We start from the raw sequence: 24,033 nt of genomic DNA on the forward strand, positions 1-24,033 counted from the left end.
TGGTTTAGTTAATTTCTATCCACTAGATAATGATGACTCGGGTTACATTTATTTAACGGAGTGGATTGATGGATCTATAAAAAAAAATGTAAAAAAACACGTATGTAACTAAAGTGAAGAATTAAATGTTAAACTTGGAGTTGGAGATAGGACAGCCCCGTTTGTGTTATCTTCTTCGTGTGACAGCGTGAGGGCGTCCAAGAGCGTCCTGATTGGTTGGAATAGGCAAGCCTTTGACAGTCCTGAAGGCCAATCAGATTGATAGGGACGGACTTTTTTTATACAATTCGAATAAACTGTTGTGAACCAATTGCAGATATGCCAGCTGTCTAGTGAAATAACCCCATTGGACGAGAGACTCGAATGATCGGCATGGAATTGTTTAGGGAACTTGTGGGTGGGTGAATGACCAGAGTGAGCTACAGTTAGTTATGTAACGAAATATACCGTTAGTAGCCTACTGGTGATTTGATTGGATAGATGATGAGACGGGTGATCAGAAAGAAGTAAATGTATCTGCATGAATAGGACAAGGAGAGAGGAAGAGAGAGAGAGGATTGCACATCTGGAAATGTTGGTGAGTGCAGCTATTCTATTCATTCTGTAGCCACATCATCATTGTATAATTGCGTTATATTGTTGATCACAATATAGCCTGATTTAATGTAATGTCATGTAGCCTGGGGATTTCTGTAAGGGATGACACGACTATTCGATTTTATATAATTTAATTTACTTTAAATGTACTTTAATCTACATTAATTTAATGTCATGTAGCCTGGGGATTTCTGAAAGGGATGACACGCCAATGGACTATTGGATTTTATCATGTGTGTCATTATACAGACATTAACGTGAAACACTCATAAAGAGTTGCACTGTGTGTCATATAAAACTCGGGAAACATATGCGGAACAGAAGAGGAGTCCATGCCCACACAATGGCGCATCTCCGTATTCTTTATTATTTATTGATGAGAACATTTCAATGCTCTTTGTCTCTATTCTAATATAGTGTTACAAATAAACATCGTGGTAAATCGCATCGATGCTCCACAGATTAGAATAGAAACTCCATACAGAATGCTACAGGTTTTCGTTATTAGATATTTTGAGCAACATTTTTAATGGTTTGATGTTGGTAGAAAATGAATTCCACGGAATTACAGGACCCAGACTGGCTAACATTCTTGCGCCTCTACAGGTATTCGTCATTCGATATTTTCAGCAAATGAATTGAACAACACATTTTGTTGTACAACGCTGTCTGGAAAACATCTCCCTTCTCTCGGGCGAAAGAATCGCAGGTTAGCGTTTTTCATCATGATTCTTGTTCTGGAGGCAGCTCTGCAGAATGGTCACTAGATAGCACAGCCACAGTCATCAAATCCGATTTTAAACCTAACCCTAATCTTAAATTAAGACCAAAAAGCAAATGTTTGTTTTTATAAATGTTTGAATATAGCCAATTTTGACTTTGCAGCTGGCTTATCTAGTGGAAATCTCTCAGATCTGCCTCCAGGACAAGACTCATCCCAATAAAAATCAAACTGTAGAAGAGTCACACCATTTCACCATGTAGGTGTGACTTGGCTCAGATAGCATGATCTGATTCCATTCCCTGACTTCCTCTCTGTACATTGCATTTGACTGGTCCTCAGTGTGTTTCAGTTGGACAGACTGGACAGAGCGCAGCCGACACAGCGACGGTGTGAGTGGAGCAGAGAGAACCGAGGATGGGGGGCGGAGGTCAGCAGACGGAGTCAAGCGAGCCGGCCAAGGGTGACGGGGTTGGGCCCGATGGAGGGCGAGGTGGCAGTGCAGTCTATACCTGGGAAGAGGTCCAGAAGCACTGCCACAGAAGCGACCAGTGGTTGGTCATCGACAGGAAGGTCTATAATATTACCCAGTGGGCGAAGAGACACCCGGGGGGCATCAGGGTCATCAGTCACTTTGCTGGAGAAGATGCCACGGTCAGTAGCCTAACTATGGAAGTTGTTGGTGAAATGTTCTCAAGTTATTCCAGGAAGACTGTTGCAAATGTTATAATGTTGTAGGTATGACATATTACAGTAGTTGTTAGTGGATCGTACATTGTGATAATGACTTATTACACTGGTTGTTAGTGTATCGTACATTGTGATAATGACATATTACAGTAGTTGTTAGTGGATCGTACATTGTGATAATGACACATTACACTAGTTGTTAGTGGATCGTACATTGTGATAATGTCTTATTACACTAGTTGTTAGTGGATCGTACATTGTGATAATGACATATTACACTAGTTGCTGGTGGATCGTACATTGTGATAATGACATATTACACTAGTTGTTAGTGGATCGTACATTGTGATAATGACTTATTACACTAGTTGTTAGTGGATCGTACATTGTGATAATGACTTATTACACTAGTTGTTAGTGGATCGTACATTGTGATAATGACTTATTACACTAGTTGTTAGTGGATCGTACATTGTGATAATGACTTATTACACTGGTTGTTAGTGGATCGTACATTGTGATAATGACATATTACAGTAGTTGTTAGTGGATCGTACATTGTGATAATGACACTACACTAGTTGTTAGTGGATCGTACATTGTGATAATGACTTATTACACTAGTTGTTAGTGGATCGTACATTGTGATAATGACTTATTACACTAGTTGTTAGTGGATCGTACATTGTGATAATGACTTATTACACTAGTTGTTAGTGGATCGTACATTGCAGGATCCTAATTTCATGATAATCTCTTAACTAATCTCACAGTTAATTATTATTTAGTATTTATTTGTACTTTTTAAAATATGTGTTTAATTGTCTGAGAGACAAATAAAGGACATGTATTTCTCTTAAACAACATAGATTGATCTGTGTGTCTGATTTCTAGGAAGCATTTGTCGCATTCCATCTCGATCCGAATTTTGTCAGGAAGTTTCTGAAGCCGTTGCTGATTGGAGAGCTGGCACCGACAGAGCCCAGCCAGGACCATGGGAAAAATGTGAGGAGGCCCATCTTTATCTCTCTCCCTCTACAGCATCACACCCATAACATACATCGTTGTAGGCTACATAATGAAACATAATGTGAAGCCTACAGCATCTCTCCCTCTGACATAGCATCACGCCCACTCTAACATACTGTAGGTTTAGGTAGGGACCCGGGGACCAACGTGAGGCCTGTCTGTCTCTGGCTGATAGGGAATTACATGCTTCTCAGACTGAATGCTGTGCAGAATGATACTTTCTACAATGTGTCAGAGTGTGGTAAGAGCAGGTGTGATGTGGATGGAGATATTTAGACAAGATTTACCTCCTAGAAAAGTAGTCTGTCATCTACTATAACTAGGGCACATTATACCAGCCTGTCTATGTGCCCAGATGCCCCTATAACTAGATCACATTATACCAGCCTGTCTATATGCCCAGATGCCCCTATAACTAGATCACATTATACCAGCCTGTCTATGTGCCCAGATGCCCCTATAACTAGATCACATTATACCAGCCTGTCTATGTGCCCAGATGCCCCTATAACTAGGGCACATTATACCAGCCTGTCTATATGCCCAGATGCCCCTATAACTAGATCACATTATACCAGCCTGTCTATGTGCCCAGATGCCCCTATAACTAGGGCACATTATACCAGCCTGTCTATATGCCCAGATGCCCCTATAACTAGATCACATTATACCAGCCTGTCTATGTGCCCAGATGCCCCTATAACTAGATCACATTATACCAGCCTGTCTATGTGCCCAGATGCCCCTATAACTAGATCACATTATACCAGCCTGTCTATGTGCCCAGATGCCCCTATAACTAGATCACATTATACCAGCCTGTCTATGTGCCCAGATGCCCCTATAACTAGATCACATTATACCAGCCTGTGTATATGCCCAGATTCCCTGCTGCCCGCTGTCTGTTTACCTATTCAGGAGTCTTACATCTTATCCTGGTTCTCTTCAGCTTTCTGTTACTTCTATTTCCTTACCCTTCTTCTTCCTCTTCTTCTTCTTCTTGAACTGGTCTGAGCTGGTCTGAGCTGGTCTGAGCTGGTCTGCTCCACACAACTGTTTCAACTCCTGCTGAGCACCTGTACAGTGCCAAAATCCTGGAAGGTGTCAACCATTGTACCAGTGCCTAAGAAGTCAGGAGCCAAATCACCAAATGACCTTTAACCTTTGGCCCTCGCGCCCCTTTTGGCCAAATGCATGGAAAGGGTTGTTAGTAAGCACCTTACCCTGTCCATAGCAGATCAACTGGACCCGTTACAGCCTATCAGGCACAGAAGGGGGATTTAGAAACTTCTGATTGTCTAATTGACATAATTTGAGTCAAGGTGTACCTGTGGATGTATTTCAAGGCCTACCTTCAAACTCAGTGCCTCTTTGCTTGATATCATGGGAAAATCAAAAGAAATCAGCCAAGACCTCAGAAAAAAAATTGTAGACCTCCACAAGTCTGGTTCATCCTTGGGAGCAAATTCCAAACTCCTGAAGGTACCACGTTCATCTGTACAAACAATAGTACGCAAGTATAAACACCATGGGACCACGCAGACATCATACCACTCAGGAAGGAGACGCATTCTGTCTCCTAGAGATGAACGTACTTTGGTGCGAAAAGTGCAAATCAATCCCAGAACAACAGCAAAGGACCTTGTGAAGATGCTGGAGGAAATAGGTACAAAATTATCTATATCCACAGTAAAATGAGTCCTATATCGACATAACCTGAAAGGCCTCTCAGCAAGGAAGAAGCCACTGCTCCAAAACCACCATTAAAAAGCCAGACTATGGTTTTCAACTGCACATCGGGACAAAGATCATAATTTTTGGAGAAATGTACTCTGGTCTGATGAAACAAAAATATGACTATTTGGCCATAATGACCATCATTATGTTTGGAGGAAAAAGGGGGAGGCTTGCAAGCCAAAGAACACTATCCTATCCGTGAAGCATGTGGGTGGCAGCATCATGTTGTGGGGTTGCTTTGCTGCAGCAGGGACTGGTGCACGTCACAAAATAGATGGCATCATGAGGAGGTAAAATTATATGGATATTTTGAAGCAACATCTCAAGACATCAGTCAGGAAGTTAAAGCTTGGTTGCAAATGGGTCTTCCAAATGGACAATGACCCCAAGCATACTTCCAAAGTTGTTGCAAAATGGCTTAAGAACAACAAAGTCAAGGTATTGGAGTGGCCATCACAAAGCCCTGACCTCAAAGCCCTGACCACAGAACTGAAAAATTGTGTGTGAGCAAGGAGGCCTACAAACCTGACTCAGTTACACCAGCTCTGTCAGGAGGAATGGGCCAAACTTCACACAACTTATTGTGGGAAGCTTGTGGAAGGCTACCCGAAATGTTTGACCCAAGTTAAACAATTTAAAGGCAATGCTACCAAATACTAATTGAGTGTATGTAAACGTCTGACCCGCTGGGAATGTGATGAAAGAAATAAAAGATGAAATAAATAATTCTTTACTATTTTTCTGACATTTCACGTTCTTAAAATTAAGTGGAGATCCTAACTGACCTAAGACAGGGAATTTTTACTAGGATTTATTTTAATTTTTTACTTAACTAGGCAAGTAAGAACAAATTCTTATTTTCAATGACAGCCTAGGAACAGTGGGTTTCCTGCCTGTTCAGGGGCAGAGCGACAGACTTGTACCTTGTCAGCTCGGGGGTTTGAACTTCCAACGCTCTAACCACTAGGCTACCCTGCCACCTCTACACTCTAACCACTAGGCTACCCTGCCACCTCTACACTCTAACCACTAGGCTACCCTGCCACCTCTACACTCCTACCACTAGGCTACCCTGCCACCTCTACACTCTAACCACTAGGCTACCCTGCCACCTCTACACTCTAACCACTAGGCTACCCTGCCACCTCTACACTCTAACCACTAGGCTCCTCTGCCACCTCTACACTCTAACCACTAGGCTACCCTGCCACCTCTACAGTCCAACCACTAGGCTACCCTGCCACCTCTACACTCTAACCACTAGGCTACCCTGCGACCTCTACACTCCTACCACTAGGCTACCCTGCCACCTCTACCCTCTAACCACTAGGCTACCCTGCCACCTCTACACTCTAACCACTAGGCTACCCTGCCACCTCTACACTCTAACCACTAGGCTACCCTGCCACCTCTACACTCTAACCACTAGGCTACCCTGCTGCCAGATGAAATGTCAGGAATTGTGAAAACTGAGTTTATGTATTTAGCTAAAGGTGTATGTAACCTTCAGACTTCAGCTGTATGTGTATGTGATCATTTTAATGAAAGTGATGCCAAACAAAAAATGTCCATCCTGGATGTGGACAATAAAGTTTTATTCTATTCTTCTTCTTCTTCTCTACAGGTTTCTCTTCTCAATTTACACTGTCGTCATCCCTCTCCTTATCCCTGTCCTTCTCCCTCTCCTTATCCCTGTCCTTATCCCTGTCCTGTCCTTATCCCTGTCCTGTCCTTATCCCTGTCCTGTCCTTATCCCTGTCCTGTCCTTATCTCTCTCCTGTCCTTATCCCTGTCCTGTCCTTCTCCCTCTCCTGTCCTTAACCCTCTCCTTATCCCTGTCCTGTCCTTATCCCTGTCCTGTCCTTATCCCTGTCCTGTCCTTATCCCTGTCCTGTCCTTAACCCTCTCCTTATCCCTGTCCTGTCCTTATCCCTGTCCTGTCCTTATCTCTCTCCTGTCCTCTTCCTCTCCTGTCCTTCTCCCTCTCCCTTCCTGTCCTCTTCCTCCCCTCCACTCCCTCAATTCTCATCTCTCTACCATCATCCACCTTCCTTCTGGTTCATCTACTTTGCTCTATCACATTTCTGTAATTCCAAGCATCCTAATTTCTCACATCCTGAAATCAAGGCCAGATTAATTGAGATAGACTTCATACGTCTGTAATGATTATTGATCACCTCTAATCCATACAGGCAGCTCTGGTGCAGGACTTCCAGGCCCTGCGTGACCGTGTGGAGAAGGAGGGTCTCCTCCGAGCCCGCCCCCTGTTCTTCAGCCTCTACCTGGGCCACATCCTGCTACTAGAGGCCCTGGCTTTGGGCCTGCTCTGGGTCTGGGGGACCAGCTGGAGCCTCACACTGCTCTGTTCCCTCATGCTGGCCACGTCTCAGGTACCATTACAGTATTATTAGGGGGTACAAGAAGATATTTGACAGGCAGAGTCAAAGGTTAGGCATAGGGATCGAAGGTTAAGGTTAGGTTTAGGATTAAGGTTATAATTAGAGGATTAGGTTAGGGTTAGGATTAATGTTAAAGTTAGGTTTCGGGATTAAGGTTAGAATTAGAGGATTAGGTTAGGTTTATGATTAAGGTTAGAATTAGATGATTAGGTTAGGGTTAGGATTAAGGTTAAGGTTAGGTTTAGGATTAAGGTTAGAATTAGACGAATAGATTAAGATTTTGGTTAGGGTAAGGATTTAGGTTAGGTTTAAGATTGAAATTTATTTATTTATTTTATTTATTTATTAACCATTATTTAACCAGGCAAGTCAGTTAAGAATACATTCTTATTTACATTGACGGCCTACAAAATGACAAAAGGCCTCCTGCGGGGACGGGGGCTCGGAAAAAATAATAAACTATAATAATAATTTTAAAAAATAGAGGACAAAACACATCATGACATGAGAGACAACACTACATAAACAGAGACCGAAAACAACAACACAACATGGTAGCAGCACAACATGACAACAACATGGTAGCAACACAACATGACAACAACATGGTAGCAACACAACATGACAACAACATGGTAGAAACACAACATGATAACAACATGGTAGCAACACAACATGACAACAACATGGTAGCAACACAACATGACAACAACATGGTAGCAGCACAACATGACAACAACATGGTAGCAACACAACATGACAACAACATGGTAGAAGCACAACATGACAACAACATGGTAGCAACACAACATGACAACAACATGGTAGCAACACAACATGACAACAACATGGTAGCAACACAACATGACAACAACATGGTAGCAACACAACATGACAACAACATGGTAGCAGAACAACATGACAACAACATGGTAGCAGCACAACATGACAACAACATGGTAGCAACACAACATGCCAACAACATGGTAGCAACACAACATGACAACAACATGGTAGCAGCACAACATAGTAGCAACACAACATGACAACAACATGGTAGCAACACAACATGACAACAACATGGTAGCAACACAACATGACAACCACATGGTAGCAGCACAACATGACAACAACATGGTAGCAGCACAACATGACAACAACATGGTAGCAACACAACATGACAACAACATGGTAGCAGAACAACATAGTAGCAACACAACATGACAACAACATGGTAGCAGCACAACATAGTAGCAACACAACATGACAACAACATGGTAGCAACACAACATGACAACAACATGGTAGCAACACAACATGACAACAACATGGTAGCAGCACAACATGACAACAACATGGTAGCAGCACAACATGACGACAACATGGTAGCAACACAACATGACAACAACATGGTAGCAGCACAACATAGTAGCAACACAACATGACAACAACATGGTAGCAACACAACATGACAACAACATGGTAGCAACACAACATGACAACAACATGGTAGCAGCACAACATGGTAGCAGCACAACATGACAGCAACATGGTAGCAACACAACATGACAACAACATGGTAGCAACACAACATGACAACAACATGGTAGCAGAACAACATAGTAGCAACACAACATGACAACAACATGGTAGCAACACAACATGACAACAACATGGTAGCAGCACAACATGACAACAACATGGTAGCAGCACAACATGACAACAGCATGGTAGCAGCACAACATGACAACAACATGGTAGCAACACAACATGCGAACAACATGGTAGCAACACAACATGCCAACAACATGGTAGCAGAACAACATAGTAGCAACACAACATGACAACAACATGGTAGCAACACAACATGACAACAACATGGTAGCAACACAACATGACAACCACATGGTAGCAGCACAACATGACAACAACATGGTAGCAGCACAACATGACAACAACATGGTAGCAACACAACATGACAACAACATGGTAGCAACACAACATGACAACAACATGGTAGTAGAACAACATAGTAGCAACACAACATGACAACAACATGGTAGCAGCACAACATAGTAGCAACACAACATGACAACAACATGGTAGCAACACAACATGACAACAACATGGTAGCAACACAACATGACAACAACATGGTAGCAGCACAACATGACAACAACATGGTAGCAGCACAACATGACAACAACATGGTAGCAGCACAACATGACAACAACATGGTAGCAACACAACATGACAACAACATGGTAGCAGCACAACATAGTAGCAACACAACATGACAACAACATGGTAGCAACACAACATGACAACAACATGGTAGCAACACAACATGACAACAACATGGTAGCAACACAACATGACAACAACATGGTAGCAGCACAACATGACAACAACATGGTAGCAGCACAACATGACAACAACATGGTAGCAGCACAACATGACAACAACATGGTAGCAACACAACATGACAACAACATGGTAGCAGCACAACATAGTAGCAACACAACATGACAACAACATGGTAGCAGCACAACATGACAACAACATGGTAGCAACACAACATGGTAGCAGCACAACATGACAGCAACATGGTAGCAACACAACATGACAACAACATGGTAGCAACACAACATGACAACAACATGGTAGCAGAACAACATAGTAGCAACACAACATGACAGCAACATGGTAGCAACACAACATGACAACAACATGGTAGCAACACAACATGACAACCACATGGTAGCAGCACAACATGACAACAACATGGTAGCAGCACAACATGACAACAACATGGTAGCAACACAACATGACAACAACATGGTAGCATTACAACATGACAACAACATGGTAGCAGAACAACATAGTAGCAACACAACATGACAACAACATGGTAGCAGCACAACATGACAACAACATGGTAGCAACACAACATGACAACAACATGGTAGCAGAACAACATAGTAGCAACACAACATGACAACAACATGGTAGCAACACAACATGACAACAACATGGTAGCAACACCACATGACAACAGCATGGTAGAAACACAACACAACAACAACATGGTAGAAACACAACACGACAACAACATGGTAGCACCACAACATGACAACAACATGGTAGCAACACAACCTGACAACAGCATGGTAGAAACACAACATGACAACAGCATGGTAGAAACACAACATAACAAAAACATGGTAGCAACACAACATGACAACAACATGGTAGCAACACAACATGGTAGCAGCACAACATGACAGCAACATGGTAGCAACACAACATGACAACATGGTAGCAACACAACATGACAACAACATGGTAGCAGAACAACATAGTAGCAACACAACATGACAACAACATGGTAGCAACACAACATGACAACAACATGGTAGCAACACAACATGACAACCACATGGTAGCAGCACAACATGACAACAACATGGTAGCAGCACAACATGACAACAACATGGTAGCAACACAACATGACAACAACATGGTAGCATTACAACATGACAACAACATGGTAGCAGAACAACATAGTAGCAACACAACATGACAACAACATGGTAGCAGCACAACATGACAACAACATGGTAGCAACACAACATGACAACAACATGGTAGCAGAACAACATAGTAGCAACACAACATGACAACAACATGGTAGCAGCACAACATAGTAGCAACACAACATGACAACAACATGGTAGCAACACAACATGACAACAACATGGTAGCAACACAACATGACAACAACATGGTAGCAGCACAACATGACAACAACATGGTAGCAGCACAACATGACAACAACATGGTAGCAGCACAACATGACAACAACATGGTAGCAACACAACATGACAACAACATGGTAGCAACACAACATGGTAGCAGCACAACATGACAGCAACATGGTAGCAACACAACATGACAACAACATGGTAGCAGAACAACATAGTAGCAACACAACATGACAACAACATGGTAGCAACACAACATGACAACAACATGGTAGCAGCACAACATGACAACAACATGGTAGCAGCACAACATGACAACAACATGGTAGCAGCACAACATGGTAGCAACACAACATGACAACAACATGGTAGCAACACAACATGACAACAACATGGTAGCAGCACAACATGACAACAACATGGTAGCAGCACAACATGACAACAACATGGTAGCAGCACAACATGACAACAACATGGTAGCAGCACAACATGACAACAATATGGTAGCAGCACAACATGACAACAATATGGTAGCAGCACAACATGACAACAACATGGTAGCAGCACAACATGACAACAACATGGTAGCAGCACAACATGACAACAACATGGTAGCAGCACAACATGACAACAACATGGTAGCAGCACAACATAGTAGCAACACAACATGACAACAACATGGTAGCAGCACAACATGACAACAACATGGTAGCAGCACAACATGACAACAACATGGTAGCAGCACAACATAGTAGCAACACAACATGACAACAACATGGTAGCAGCACAACATGACAACAACATGGTAGCAGCACAACATGACAACAACATGGTAGCAGCACAACATGACAACAACATGGTAGCAGCACAACATGACAACAACATGGTAGCAGCACAACATGACAACAACATGGTAGCAGCACAACATAGTAGCAACACAACATGACAACAACATGGTAGCAACACAACATGACAACAACATGGTAGCAGCACAACATGACAACAACATGGTAGCAACACAACATGACAACAACATGGTAGCAGCACAACATAGTAGCAACACAACATGACAACAACATGGTAGCAACACAACATGGCAGGAGCACAAAACATGGTACAAACATTATTGGGCACAGACAACAGCACAAAGGGCAAGAAGGTAGAGACAACAATACATCACGCATAGCAGCAACAACTGTCAGTAAGACTGTTCATGATTGAGTTTTTGAATGAAGAGATGGAGATAAAACTGTCCAGTTTGAGTGTTTGTTGCAGCTCGTTCCAGTCGCTAGCTGCAGCGAACTGAAAAGAGGAGCGACCCAGAGATGTGTGTGCTTTGGGGACCTTTAACAGAATGTGACTGGCTGAACGGGTGTTGTATGTGGAGGATGAGGGCTGCAGTAAATATCTCAGATAGGGGGGAGTGAGGCCTATGAGGGTTTAATAAATAAGCATCAACCAGTGGGTCTTGCAACAGGTATACAGTGATGACCAGTTTACAGAGGAGTATACCCCACAAAAACAGTGCAGTGATGTGTCTTATAAGGATCATTGGTGGCAAATCTGATGGCAGAATGGTATAGAACATCTAGCCACTCGAGAGCACCCATACCTGCCGATCTATAAATGATGTCTGCGTAATCTAGCATAGTTAGGATGGTCATCTGAATCAGGGGTTAGAAAGTACTTGTATGAGGTGACTACCAGAAGCTCAAAACCCTCAGAGTAATCACACCAGTAGGGAGTGGGGCATTCTTCATACCAAACCATATGACAGAGAAATCCTGTTGGACACTAAGAAAGCTTTGTTGTGGAGCATTTAACACAAATTCTGGGGAGGGGCCATCTGAGTATAAGACTGTATCATCTGCATATAAATGGATAAGAGAGCTTCCATCTGCCTGAGGTATGTTGTTGATGTAAATTGAGAAGAGCATGGGGCCTAGGATCGAGCCTTGGGGTACTCCCTTGGTGACAGGCAGTGGTTGAGACAGCAGATGTTCTGACATTATATACTGTGCTCTTTGAGTGAGGTAGTTAGCAAACTAGGCCAAAGACCCCTCAGAGACACCAATACTCCTTAGTCGGCCCACAAGAATGGAATGGTCTACCGTATCAAAAGCTTTGGCCAAGTCAATAAAAATATCAGCACAACATTGTTTAGAATCAAGGGCAATAGTAACATCATTGAGGACCTTCAAGGTTGCAGTGACACATCCATAACTTGAAAAGAAACCAGATTGTATACCAGAGAGAATATTATAGACATCAAGAAAGCCAGTCAGTTGATTATTGAGAAGTTTTTCCAACACTTTTGATAAACAGGGCAAAATAGAAATAGGCCTATAACAGTTGGGATCAGCTTGATCTCCCCTTTCAATAAAAGACGAACTGTGGCTGCCTTCCAAGCAATGGGAACCTCCCCAGAATGGAGAGACAGGTTCAAAAGTTCAGAGAGAGGCTTGGCGATGATAGGGGTAGCAACCTTAAAGAAGAAAGGGTCTAAAACCATCTGACTCAGATGTTTTTGTGGGGTCTAGTTTCAGGAGCTCCCTTAGTACCTCGGACTCAGTGATCACCTGCAGGGAGAAACTTTGTTGCGGGGCAGGGGAAAAAGAGGGAGAAGAGAGATAAGGTTACCAAACCACCTTTCAGACACTGTTCAAATTCTGCCTTTCTTTTTCACTCTCAGGCCCAAGCTGGCTGGCTGCAGCATGACTACGGCCACCTGTCAGTCTGCAAGAAATCCGTCTGGAACCACAAACTGCACAAGTTTGTCATTGGACACCTAAAGGTAGGCTGCTGGACAATGGTTGGACATTTGACAATACTGTTTATTTAGGCTGATCTTCTGCTACTCTTTGGAAAAGTTAACCGGACACAGTTTAAACCTAGTTCTATACTGAAAACCCTTCTCAATGGATAATCTCCTTTGAAAGTACATTTTACTCCAGGACTATGTTAAGTCTTTGTTCAGGAAACTGTCCCTTTCACTTTCCTACATTCACCAGAGCAGTGTTACATTTCCAAGTTCACTGCTATACATTAGCCTTATTTTGTGTAGTGTCCAACAGGTGTAAGTTACAGTAAGTGTAATTGTGTGTACCATCAATAAGTAACAGTAGCTGTGTGTTTCCAGGGTGCCTCTGCTAACTGGTGGAACCATCGTCACTTCCAGCACCACGCTAAGCCCAACATTTTTCGTAAAGATCCTGATATCAACTCACTACATGTCTTCGTCCTGGGAGACAAACAGCCTGTAGAGGTAGTTATCACTGTAGTATATTTGTGATTCCTGCGTATACTTGTGATTCCTTCCCCAACTGGACTCACAACCTAGTAGGTAGCCTAGTGGTTAGAGCGTTGGACTAGTAACCGGAAGGTTGCAAGTTCAAATCCCTGAGCCCACAAGGTACAAATCTGTCGTTCTGCCCCTGAACAGGCAGTTAACCCACTGTTCCTAGGCCGTCATTGAAAATAAGAATTTGTTCTTAACTGACTTGCCTAGTTAAATAAAGGTTAAAAAAAATAAAAAATAAAAAAACTTAGTGCTTTATGACCCATCTGACTTCCTGTCATATTTGAATAATAATCTAAATATTCATGTAATATTATCCATGTAATATTCAAATATCTATGTAATAGTTCATTAATTTAATGTAATATTCATGAAATAACTATGTAATAATATCCATGTAATAGCTCATTAATTTAATGTAATATTCATGAAATAACCATGTAATATTATGAATGTAGTATTTAAATATCCATGTAATATTCAAATATCCATGTAATAGTTCATTAAATTAATGTAATATTCATGAAATAACTATGTAATAATATCCATGTAATAGCTCATAAATTTAATGTAATATTAATGAAATAACCATGTAATAATATCCATGTAATAGCTCATTAATTTAATATTCATGAAATAACCATGTAATAATATCCATGTAGTATTCAAATATCCATGTAATAGCTCATTAATTTAATAATAATAATGTCCATGTAATGGTTTGTCTCAGTCGTGTTAAAACGGTATTCGTGTTTCTGTGTAAGATCCATCTGTCTCCTTGTCTCTGTCTATTGTAGTATGGTATAAAGAAGTTGAAGTACATGCCCTACCATCACCAACACCAGTACTTCTTCCTCAGTAAGTTGCTGAACACGTTTCATTGGATTTCTGTATAGAATCACATCAACTTTCATTGAACACGTAAAAGGAAAAGACAGACAACTGATGTATGTATGTACTACCAATATTTCCCTTCTGTGTTTCAGTTGGACCTCCACTAATCGTTCCAGTGTTTTTCAACATCCAGATATTCCGGACCATGTTTTCACAACGGGACTGGGTGGTGAGATTTCATACCAACTAAATGTAGACTTAATCCTCTTCATTCTTATCTGGAATGTAAAGGCTTCCACGAGAGAGTAATTATATATATATATTTATATTATTTATTTATTTAACCTTTATTTAATTAACCAGGTGGGCTAGTTGAGAACAAGTTCTCATTTACAACTGTGACCTGGCCAAGATAAAGCAAAGCAGTGCAACACAAACAACACAGTTACACATGGAACAAACATACAGTCAATAATACAGTAGAAAAGGTCTATTTACAGTGTGTGGAAATGAGGTAGGATAACGGAGGTGCGGCAATAATAACGGGGGTGACCAGAGAGAGATACCTGCTGGAGCGTGTGCTATAGGTGGGTGCTGCTATGGTAACCAGAGAGAGATACCTGCTGGAGCGTGTGCTATAGGTGGGTGCTGCTATGGTGACCAGTGAGAGATACCTGCTGGAGCGTGTGCTATAGGTGGGTGCTGCTATGGTAGCCAGAGAGAGATACCTGCTGGAGCGTGTGCTATAGGTGGGTGCTGCTATGGTAGCCAGAGAGAGATACCTGCTGGAGCGTGTGCTATAGGTGGGTGCTGCTATGGTAGCCAGAGAGAGATACCTGCTGGAGCGTGTGCTATAGGTGGGTGCTGCTATGGTAACCAGAGAGAGATACCTGCTGGAGCGTGTGCTATAGGTGGGTGCTGCTATGGTGACCAGAGAGAGATACCTGCTGGAGCGTGTGCTATGGGTGGGTGCTGCTATGGTGACCAGTGAGAGATACCTGCTGGAGCGTGTGCTATAGGTGGGTGCTGCTATGGTAGCCAGAGAGAGATACCTGCTGGAGCGCGTGTGCTATAGGTGGGTGCTGCTATGGTAGCCAGAGAGAGATACCTGCTGGAGCGTGTGCTATAGGTGGGTGCTGCTATGGTAACCAGAGAGAGATACCTGCTGGAGCGTGTGCTATAGGTGGGTGCTGCTATGGTAACCAGAGAGAGATACCTGCTGGAGCGTGTGCTATGGGTGGGTGCTGCTATGGTAACCAGAGAGAGATACCTGCTGGAGCGTGTGCTATGGGTGGGTGCTGCTATGGTAACCAGAGAGAGATACCTGCTGGAGCGTGTGCTATGGGTGGGTGCTGCTATGGTGACCAGTGAGAGATACCTGCTGGAGCGTGTGCTATGGGTGTTTGCTGCTATGGTAACCAGAGAGAGATACCTGCTGGAGCGTGTGCTATAGGTGGGTGCTGCTATGGTAACCAGAGAGAGATACCTGCTGGAGCGTGTGCTATGGGTGGGTGCTGCTATGGTAACCAGTGAGAGATACCTGCTGGAGCGTGTGCTATGGGTGGGTGCTGCTATGGTGACCAGTGAGAGATACCTGCTGGAGCGTGTGCTATGGGTGGGTGCTGCTATGGTGACCAGAGAGAAATACCTGCTGGAGCGTGTGCTATGGGTGGGTGCTGCTATGGTGACCAGTGAGCTGAGATAAGGCGGGACTTTACCTAGCAAAGTCTTATCGATGACCTGGAGCCAGTAGGTTTGGCGACTAATATGAAGCGAGGGCCAGCCAACGAGACCATACAGGTCACAGTGGTGGGTAGTATATGGGTCTTTGGTGACAAAACGGATGGCACTGTGATAGACTGCATCCAATTTGCTGAGTAAAGTGTTGGAGGCTATTTTGTAAATGACATCGCCGAAGTCAAAGATCGGTAGGATAGTAAGTTTTACGAGGGTATGTTTGGCAGCATGAATGAAGAATGCTTTGTTGTGAAATAGGAAGCCGATTCTAGATATAATTTTGGATTGGAGATGCTTAATGTGAGTCTGGAAGGAGAGTTTACAGTCTAACCAGACACCTAGGTATTTGTAGTTGTGTTCTAAGTCAGAATGGGACGACAGGTGTGGGAAGCAAACGGTTGAAGAGCATGCATTTATTTTTACTTGCATTTAAAAGCAGTTGGAGGCCACGGAAGGAGAGTTGTATGGCATTGAAGTTCGTCTGGAGGTTAGTTAACACAGTGTCCAAATAAGGGCTAGAAGTATACAGAACGGTGTCGTCTGCGTAAAGGTGGATCAGAGAATCACCAGCAGCAAGAGTGACATCATTGATGTATACAGAGAAAATAGTCGGCCCGAGAATTGAACCCTGAGGCACCCCCATAGAGACTGCTAGAGACCCGGACAACAGACCCTCCGATTTGACACACTGAACTCTGCCTGAGAAATAGTTGGTGATCCAGGCAAGGCAGCCATTTGAGAAACCAAGGCTGTTGAGCCTGCCGATAAGAATGTGGTGATTGACAGAGTCGAAAGCCTTGGCCAGGTCGATGAAGACGGCTGCATAGTACTGTATTTTATCGATGGTGGTTATGATATCGTTTAGGAACTTGAGCGTGGCTGAGGTGCACCCATGACCAGCTCTGAAACCAGATTGCATAGCCGGAGAGGGTACGAAATGGTCTGTGATCTGTTTGTTAACTTGGCTTTCGAAGGCCTTAGAAAGGCAGGGCAGGATAGATATGATTATGATTATGATTATTATTATTATGCTCACACCTGGGGGCACTAAATCCTTGTTCGTTGCTCACTAAAGCTAGCGAGCATAATACCACTAACACTGACTGTACCATCAGAAATGACTAGCTTCCTAATCAACAGTGATAATTGTTGCTTTGCTAGGAACCCCAGATGTCATTATGTCTGTCCGTAATGCTTCCTAATCAACAGTGATAATTGTTGCTTTGCTAGGAACCCCAGATGTCATTATGTCTGTCCGTAATGCTTCCTAATCAACAGTGATAATTGTTGCTTTGCTAGGAACCCCAGATGTGATCATGTCTGTCCGTAATCCCAATCTTTGTCTCCTGTGAAGGATCTGGCGTGGGCGATGAGTTTCTACCTTCGCTTCTTCTGCTGTTACTATCCCTTCTTTGGTTTCTTTGGCTCAGTAGCATTGATCAGCTTCGTCAGGTAAAGTATGAACTGAGAGGGAGCTCAAAGCTTAACTCATTCATTTGTTGTATTTAAACTATCTACAGTATTAGAAAACAACACAATGCTGTGCTTCATGTAATAATGTAATATAATATTGTGGCTGAATAATTATATTGTGAATATTGTACCGTATATAGGTTTTTGGAAAGCCACTGGTTTGTATGGGTGACCCAGATGAGTCACCTTCCTATGGAGATGGATCACGAGCGACAACAGGACTGGCTCACCATGCAGGTAACATGTCATCATTACTAGACACCAGAACTGGATCACCATGCAGGTAACATGTCATCATTACTAGACACCAGGACAGGCTCACCATGCAGGTAACATGTCATCATTACTAGACACCAGGACAGGCTCACCATGCAGGTAACATGTCATCATTACTAGACACCAGGACAGGCTCACCATGCAGGTAACATGTCATCATTACTAGACACCAGGACTGGCTCACCATGCAGGTAACATGTCATCATTACTAGACAACAGGACTGGCTCACCATGCAGGTAACATGTCATCATTACTAGACAACAGGACTGGCTCACCATGCAGGTAACATGTCATCATTACTAGACACCAGGACTGGCTCACCATGCAGGTAACATGTCATCATTACTAGACAACTGATCTAGGATCAATACATTCCTATTCATTATAATCTTAAAAGGCTAAACTGATCTGGGAACAGCAGTCCTGAGTACAGGTCCAGGAGTGTTTTCTGGGGCTGTGCCTTCTGTAGTTCTCCAGCAGAGGGAGCTGTAACGTGTCTCTTTCTCTGGTCTTAGTTGAGTGCTACTTGCAACATTGAACAGTCAACCTTCAACGACTGGTTCAGTGGACACCTCAACTTTCAGATTGAACACCAGTAAGTGAAACAAATATCCCACCTTACTGTTGTCTGTCAAACAGTATATAGTGTATTTATATGGCTATTTATCAGGTCACTGACATACTAAAGTTATAGTTTTAGTTTAAGTTATAGTTTAAGTTTATAGTTTAAGTATTCAGCTTCATTCGATCTTAAATATAACTTGTTGTTTGTACTAAATACTCTACCTCGTAATAGTGTTTAGATACAATATTGATACAATCCTACTCAGAAATGGAGGTTTCTCTGAAAAAACTCTGATTGTGTCTGATCTCTCTCTCCTTCCTCCTCCCCCACTCTCTCTCTCTCTCTCTCTCTCTGCCTCTTTCTCTAATCTCTCTCTCCCTCTCTCTCCTCCCCCCCACTCTCTCTCTGCCTCTCCCCCTCTGTCTCCCAGTCTGTTTCCTACCATGCCCCGTCATAACTACCACCTGGTGGCTCCTCTGGTTCGTGCTTTGTGTGAGAAACATGGAGTTCCCTACCAGGTCAAGACTTTGCAGAAAGGCATGACTGATGTTGTCAGGTAAAGTGTTTTAATGAATACTTGTATAGTGCTATTCCTCTGGGAATAGATTGTACATCATAAGGTGATACCTGCTGCTCTCAGTCTCCTATGTGATTTACCTGGTTCTTTATCCACCTCTGTTCTTCTCCAGGTCACTGAAGAAGTCAGGGGATCTGTGGCTGGATGCGTATCTCCATAAATAAATCCCTTCCTGACTCTGGACGGGATTTAATCCATCGCAGATTAACGACCTGCGAACAGAGAGGACATTTCCTGGATGTTTTTGATGATAATGATCGCTGCAAACATTATTTTAATATAATTGTTTTAATCCTTGTCAGCAGTGAATGGGGATCCATAGCATAAATAGAGGGTTTATATAGTAGGGCCAGGCGTTTTTAAAAAACCAAAAAGTATTTATTGACCAATATTCCAGCATTATCCACTGGGTTTGATGCAGGCAGAAAATCCTAGGAAATGCTCTGTAATTTACACAAGTCTCAGTCATTCCAGTCTGGTTGTCCATTCGTTTCTGGTGGAGGGGTCGCCTGAACCAGGGGAGGCGCAGCATATGAATCTTAATTCCACAAAACCTATTATTTGGCAGGGAATTCTATTTGTAGATCAGTGATTTTACACCTCGTTTTTCTCAAGCTGATCGCCTCCAACAGACTCAATCCCTGATGACAGGAGGTTATATAAATGGGGCAATTTGGACACTTAAAGGGGAAATACTATGAATCCAAGCAGAAAATATAAGTGTACAATAAAACATCTCTATCGCTTGAAATTCCCCGCTGGGATGTTCTTTGCAGACAACAATATATTCTGCAAAACCTGCAATTTAGCGTCACATTTTAAATGGAAAAACAGGATAGACCGGATAGACAGCCATCTGACATAATTATGCCGTCTCAGAAGAATGCTTCAACCTTGAAACGTTGCGGGGGATATATAGTGGAACAGTCTCGTCCTTACATAACAAGACAACATCAATCAACAACAATATTTCACGACGTCTTCGTTGTGTTAATTAACATATGGGTATGATAGGCATTTTGGTATCCGAAAATGTGGAGGGGTGAAATATAGACTATTTTCAGAATACTAACGGCTCGCCTATTTTCATTTACTATAGAAAGAACACATTTTATCCATCTCTGTTAAGATGTCAGTATTTGGAGATGCGCTTCTCCGCCTCCACAAGGTTCATGTAAAAGCGAAGCTACTCGGAGTGATATTCTAACACTGTTGAATAGTTCTCTGCCTGTAAATACACTCTATCAGCCAGAACAACTTTAACATCTTCACCCAGCTCTCATACACGATGTGTGACAGTGGATTTGTCCATTACTGTGTTTTTTTCCGGGCTGTGGCTCCGTTCTTTACGTGTGTTAATGAAGGTGCGCAATTTGGGATTGTCAACTTTTTCGAGCGGGATGTTGGCGCTTGCAAAAGCCATTTCCTCATAGTTTATTCTATAGTAAATTAAAATGTCTACTTGGTTCTGAATTGTTCTACATTTTCTTACATAAAACACCTATCATTCCCTTAATAATGTTAATATTTCGATAATGTCCTTAAAATACGCTAATACTGCTGATGAGAATAATTGTTGGCGATTTATTTCTTTTGAAGTCAATCCACATGGTTGGGAATTGATTTGGGACTTATTGGATATTTATGTTATGTGATCATGGTGTGAGAAAGTGCTATATCAGCAACTTGAGGTCAGTTTATCGAAATGCGGGTTAGGAAAACAACAACCGAAACGCCTGGCCTTAATCATTGGTGACTAGATAGACTATTCCTCCCCAAACGGAAAAAATACATTGATATATATTTTAACAACATGTATGTACGTATATGTAAATGACAGATATCTAAATATATTACATATTTAAATATATCGACATATTACAAAATTGGCCTTTTTCATATTTCTACAAATATGTTTATATCTTTAAATATCTGGAAATACATTTTGATAGCGTGCTGTGGTAGCTAGTAAAATAATTTACCAATTATATTTCATAAATATATTTTGCCATATTTTAATGAATTGAAATGTTTGCCTTTTACCTGAATACTGTTGCTAGGCTACATTAAAATCCATTGCATAAAACTACCAAGTTCAGACCTATACTTTGACAAGTTTGACAACAAAATAATGAATGACAACTAAAAAGTTCATAAAATATAAGTTAACATGTAAAATATATTTGTAAAATACACACTTACACCTGACAGCCTTCTCTACCCTGATGATACGTTTGAGTCCAATGGAGGCTGGTGGGAGGAGCTATAGGAGGATGGGCTCATTGTAAAGGCTGGAATGGAATGAATGGAATGGAGTCAAACATGTGGTTTCCATGTCTTTGATACCGTTCCATTCCAACCATTACAATGATCATGTCCTCCTATAGCTCCTCCCACCAGCCTCCCCTGGTTGAGTCTCTATTGACCTCTAGTACCCAGCATTATGTTTCTAAAGTGGTGTTTTGTTTGCACAAGTTTGTAGTGGAAATTAAATTCCGCAGCCATTGAGGTATAGCCCACCTGCCACTTATGAAACATAGTAAAAATTAAACAAGATGTATATTTCGAAAAGCACTTGAACATAGAACATATTTGTAAATATATTTACTGTCCATCCTTGGTGTCCCGAGCTGTCCATCACAATTTGAAATGGTCCCGAGCCCCATCCCTGGCTCCAACTGACAATTTAGAATTTTATTCAGAAAGAAAATATTTTTCACTAAACACTCATACAATTTTATTTAAATATGTTTTTAACCTGTTTGGTGACAGAGGAAAAGACTTCTTCAACTGCAAGCAAGAGTTTTGGGGCGGCCTACTGGTTAGAGAGTTGGACTAGTAACCGGAAGGTTACAAAGGTTCATATCCCCGAGCTGACAAGGTACAAATCTGTCGTTCTGCCCCTGAACAGGCAGTTCCTAGGCTGTCATTGAAAATAAGAATTTGTTCTTAATTAACTGACTTGCCTAGTTAAATAAAGGTAAAAAATGTTCATGAAGCTTGCTAAAACACCTCCCTCGCTAGCTAGCTCCTTCTTTAGCTTGCCACAAACGTGCAGTGTGACTAATCAAGGTAAGAATTGTGTGTAAAAATTTGTATAAAATTTAAAGTTGTGTAGAGTTCAGTTAATGTCAAGTATGTATTAAATATAATTTAATTGCCAAAGCTATTCTAAAAATGAATAAAAAAATTATCTTGACTAGCCAAGCAATGTGTTGCTTGCTAGCTTTAGAGAAGGGTTGGGTGTCTCTTGAAACAGAATCTGGCCTTACACGAGATTTAAAGGGGAACCGCACCCACTGATGAAGGTGAATTGGGACAGGTTCCACCAGGCTAGGTTATGAAGGTGAATTGGGACAGGTTCCAACAGGCTAGGTTATGAAGGTGAATTGGGACAGGTCCCACCAGGCTAGGTTATGAAGGTGAATTGGGACAGGTCGGTTCCACCAGGCTAGGTTATGAAGGTGAATTGGGACAGGTTCCACCAGGCTAGGTTATGAAGGTGAATTGGGACAGGTCGGTTCCACCAGGCTAGGTTATGAAGGTGAATTGGGACAGGTTCCATCAGGCTAGGTTATGAAGGTGAATTGGGACAGGTTGGTTCCACCAGGCTAGGTTATGAAGGTGAATTGGGACAGGTTCCACCAGGCTAGGTTATGAAGGTGAAATGGGACAGGTTCCACCAGGCTAGGTTATGAAGGTGAATTGGGACAGGTTCCACCAGGCTAGGTTATGAAGGTGAATTGGGACAGGTTCCACCAGGCTAGGTTATGAAGGTGAATTGGGACAGATTCCACCAGGCTAGGCTATGAAGGTAAATTGCGACAGGTTCCACCAGGCCAGGTTATGAAAATGAATTGGGACAGGTCTCATCAGGATAGGCTATGAAGGTGAATTGGGACAGGTTGGTTCCACCAGGCTAGGTTATGAAGGTAAATTGGGACAGGTTCCACCAGGCTAGGTTATGAAGGTGAATTGGGACAGGTTACACCATCCTAGGTTATGAAGGGGAATTGGGACAGATTACACCAGACTAGGTTATGAAGGTGAATTGGGACAGGTTGGTTCCACCAGGCCGGGTTATGAAGGTGAATTGGGACAGGTTCCACCAGTCTAGGTTATGAAGGTGAGTTGGGACAGGTTCCACCAGGCTAGGTTATGAAGGTGAATTGGGACAGGTCAGATGTCACTAGCCTGATTCAAGTGTCCTCGCTGTTCCATTTACAGCCAAGTGGTAAATTGCTTTTTGTTCTAAAGGACAAAGCTTTTCATTTTTTATCGTATTTTTATTTAATCTTTATTTAACTAGGTAAGTCAGTTAAGAACAAATTCTTA

General features: G+C 42.2%; 2 protein-coding genes across 5 annotated transcripts in view; one reads left to right on the forward strand and one right to left on the reverse strand.

Annotated features, from left to right (window-relative positions):
* Nucleotides 1-24,033, reverse strand: part of LOC112237566 (acyl-CoA Delta-6 desaturase-like) — an 83,041-nt gene that overhangs the window by 37,948 nt on the left and 21,060 nt on the right. The gene's annotated exons all lie outside the window — the stretch shown is intronic.
* LOC112237565 (acyl-CoA Delta-4 desaturase-like) lies at nucleotides 429-21,787 on the forward strand. 4 transcript variants are annotated; one of them, XM_042320527.1, is made up of 14 exons: nucleotides 442-577; nucleotides 1,204-1,306; nucleotides 1,671-1,972; nucleotides 2,903-3,013; nucleotides 6,967-7,164; nucleotides 13,630-13,731; nucleotides 14,077-14,202; nucleotides 15,033-15,093; nucleotides 15,222-15,298; nucleotides 18,161-18,258; nucleotides 18,420-18,516; nucleotides 19,072-19,151; nucleotides 19,552-19,677; nucleotides 19,811-21,787. In XM_042320527.1, exons 3-14 carry the CDS (start codon nucleotides 1,736-1,738, stop codon nucleotides 19,860-19,862), a joined length of 1,365 nt encoding a protein of 454 aa, XP_042176461.1. In that variant the 5' UTR covers nucleotides 442-577; nucleotides 1,204-1,306; nucleotides 1,671-1,735; the 3' UTR covers nucleotides 19,863-21,787. The 4 variants fall into 4 exon arrangements, with proteins under 4 accessions (XP_042176491.1, XP_042176461.1, XP_042176439.1 ...); XM_042320484.1 differs by having other exon boundaries at nucleotides 443-577; nucleotides 1,661-1,972; XM_042320505.1 differs by lacking the exon at nucleotides 1,204-1,306 and having other exon boundaries at nucleotides 1,661-1,972.

This window comes from Oncorhynchus tshawytscha, linkage group LG01 (genome assembly GCF_018296145.1).
Source record: "Oncorhynchus tshawytscha isolate Ot180627B linkage group LG01, Otsh_v2.0, whole genome shotgun sequence".
NCBI classification, from domain to species: Eukaryota; Metazoa; Chordata; class Actinopteri; order Salmoniformes; family Salmonidae; genus Oncorhynchus; species Oncorhynchus tshawytscha.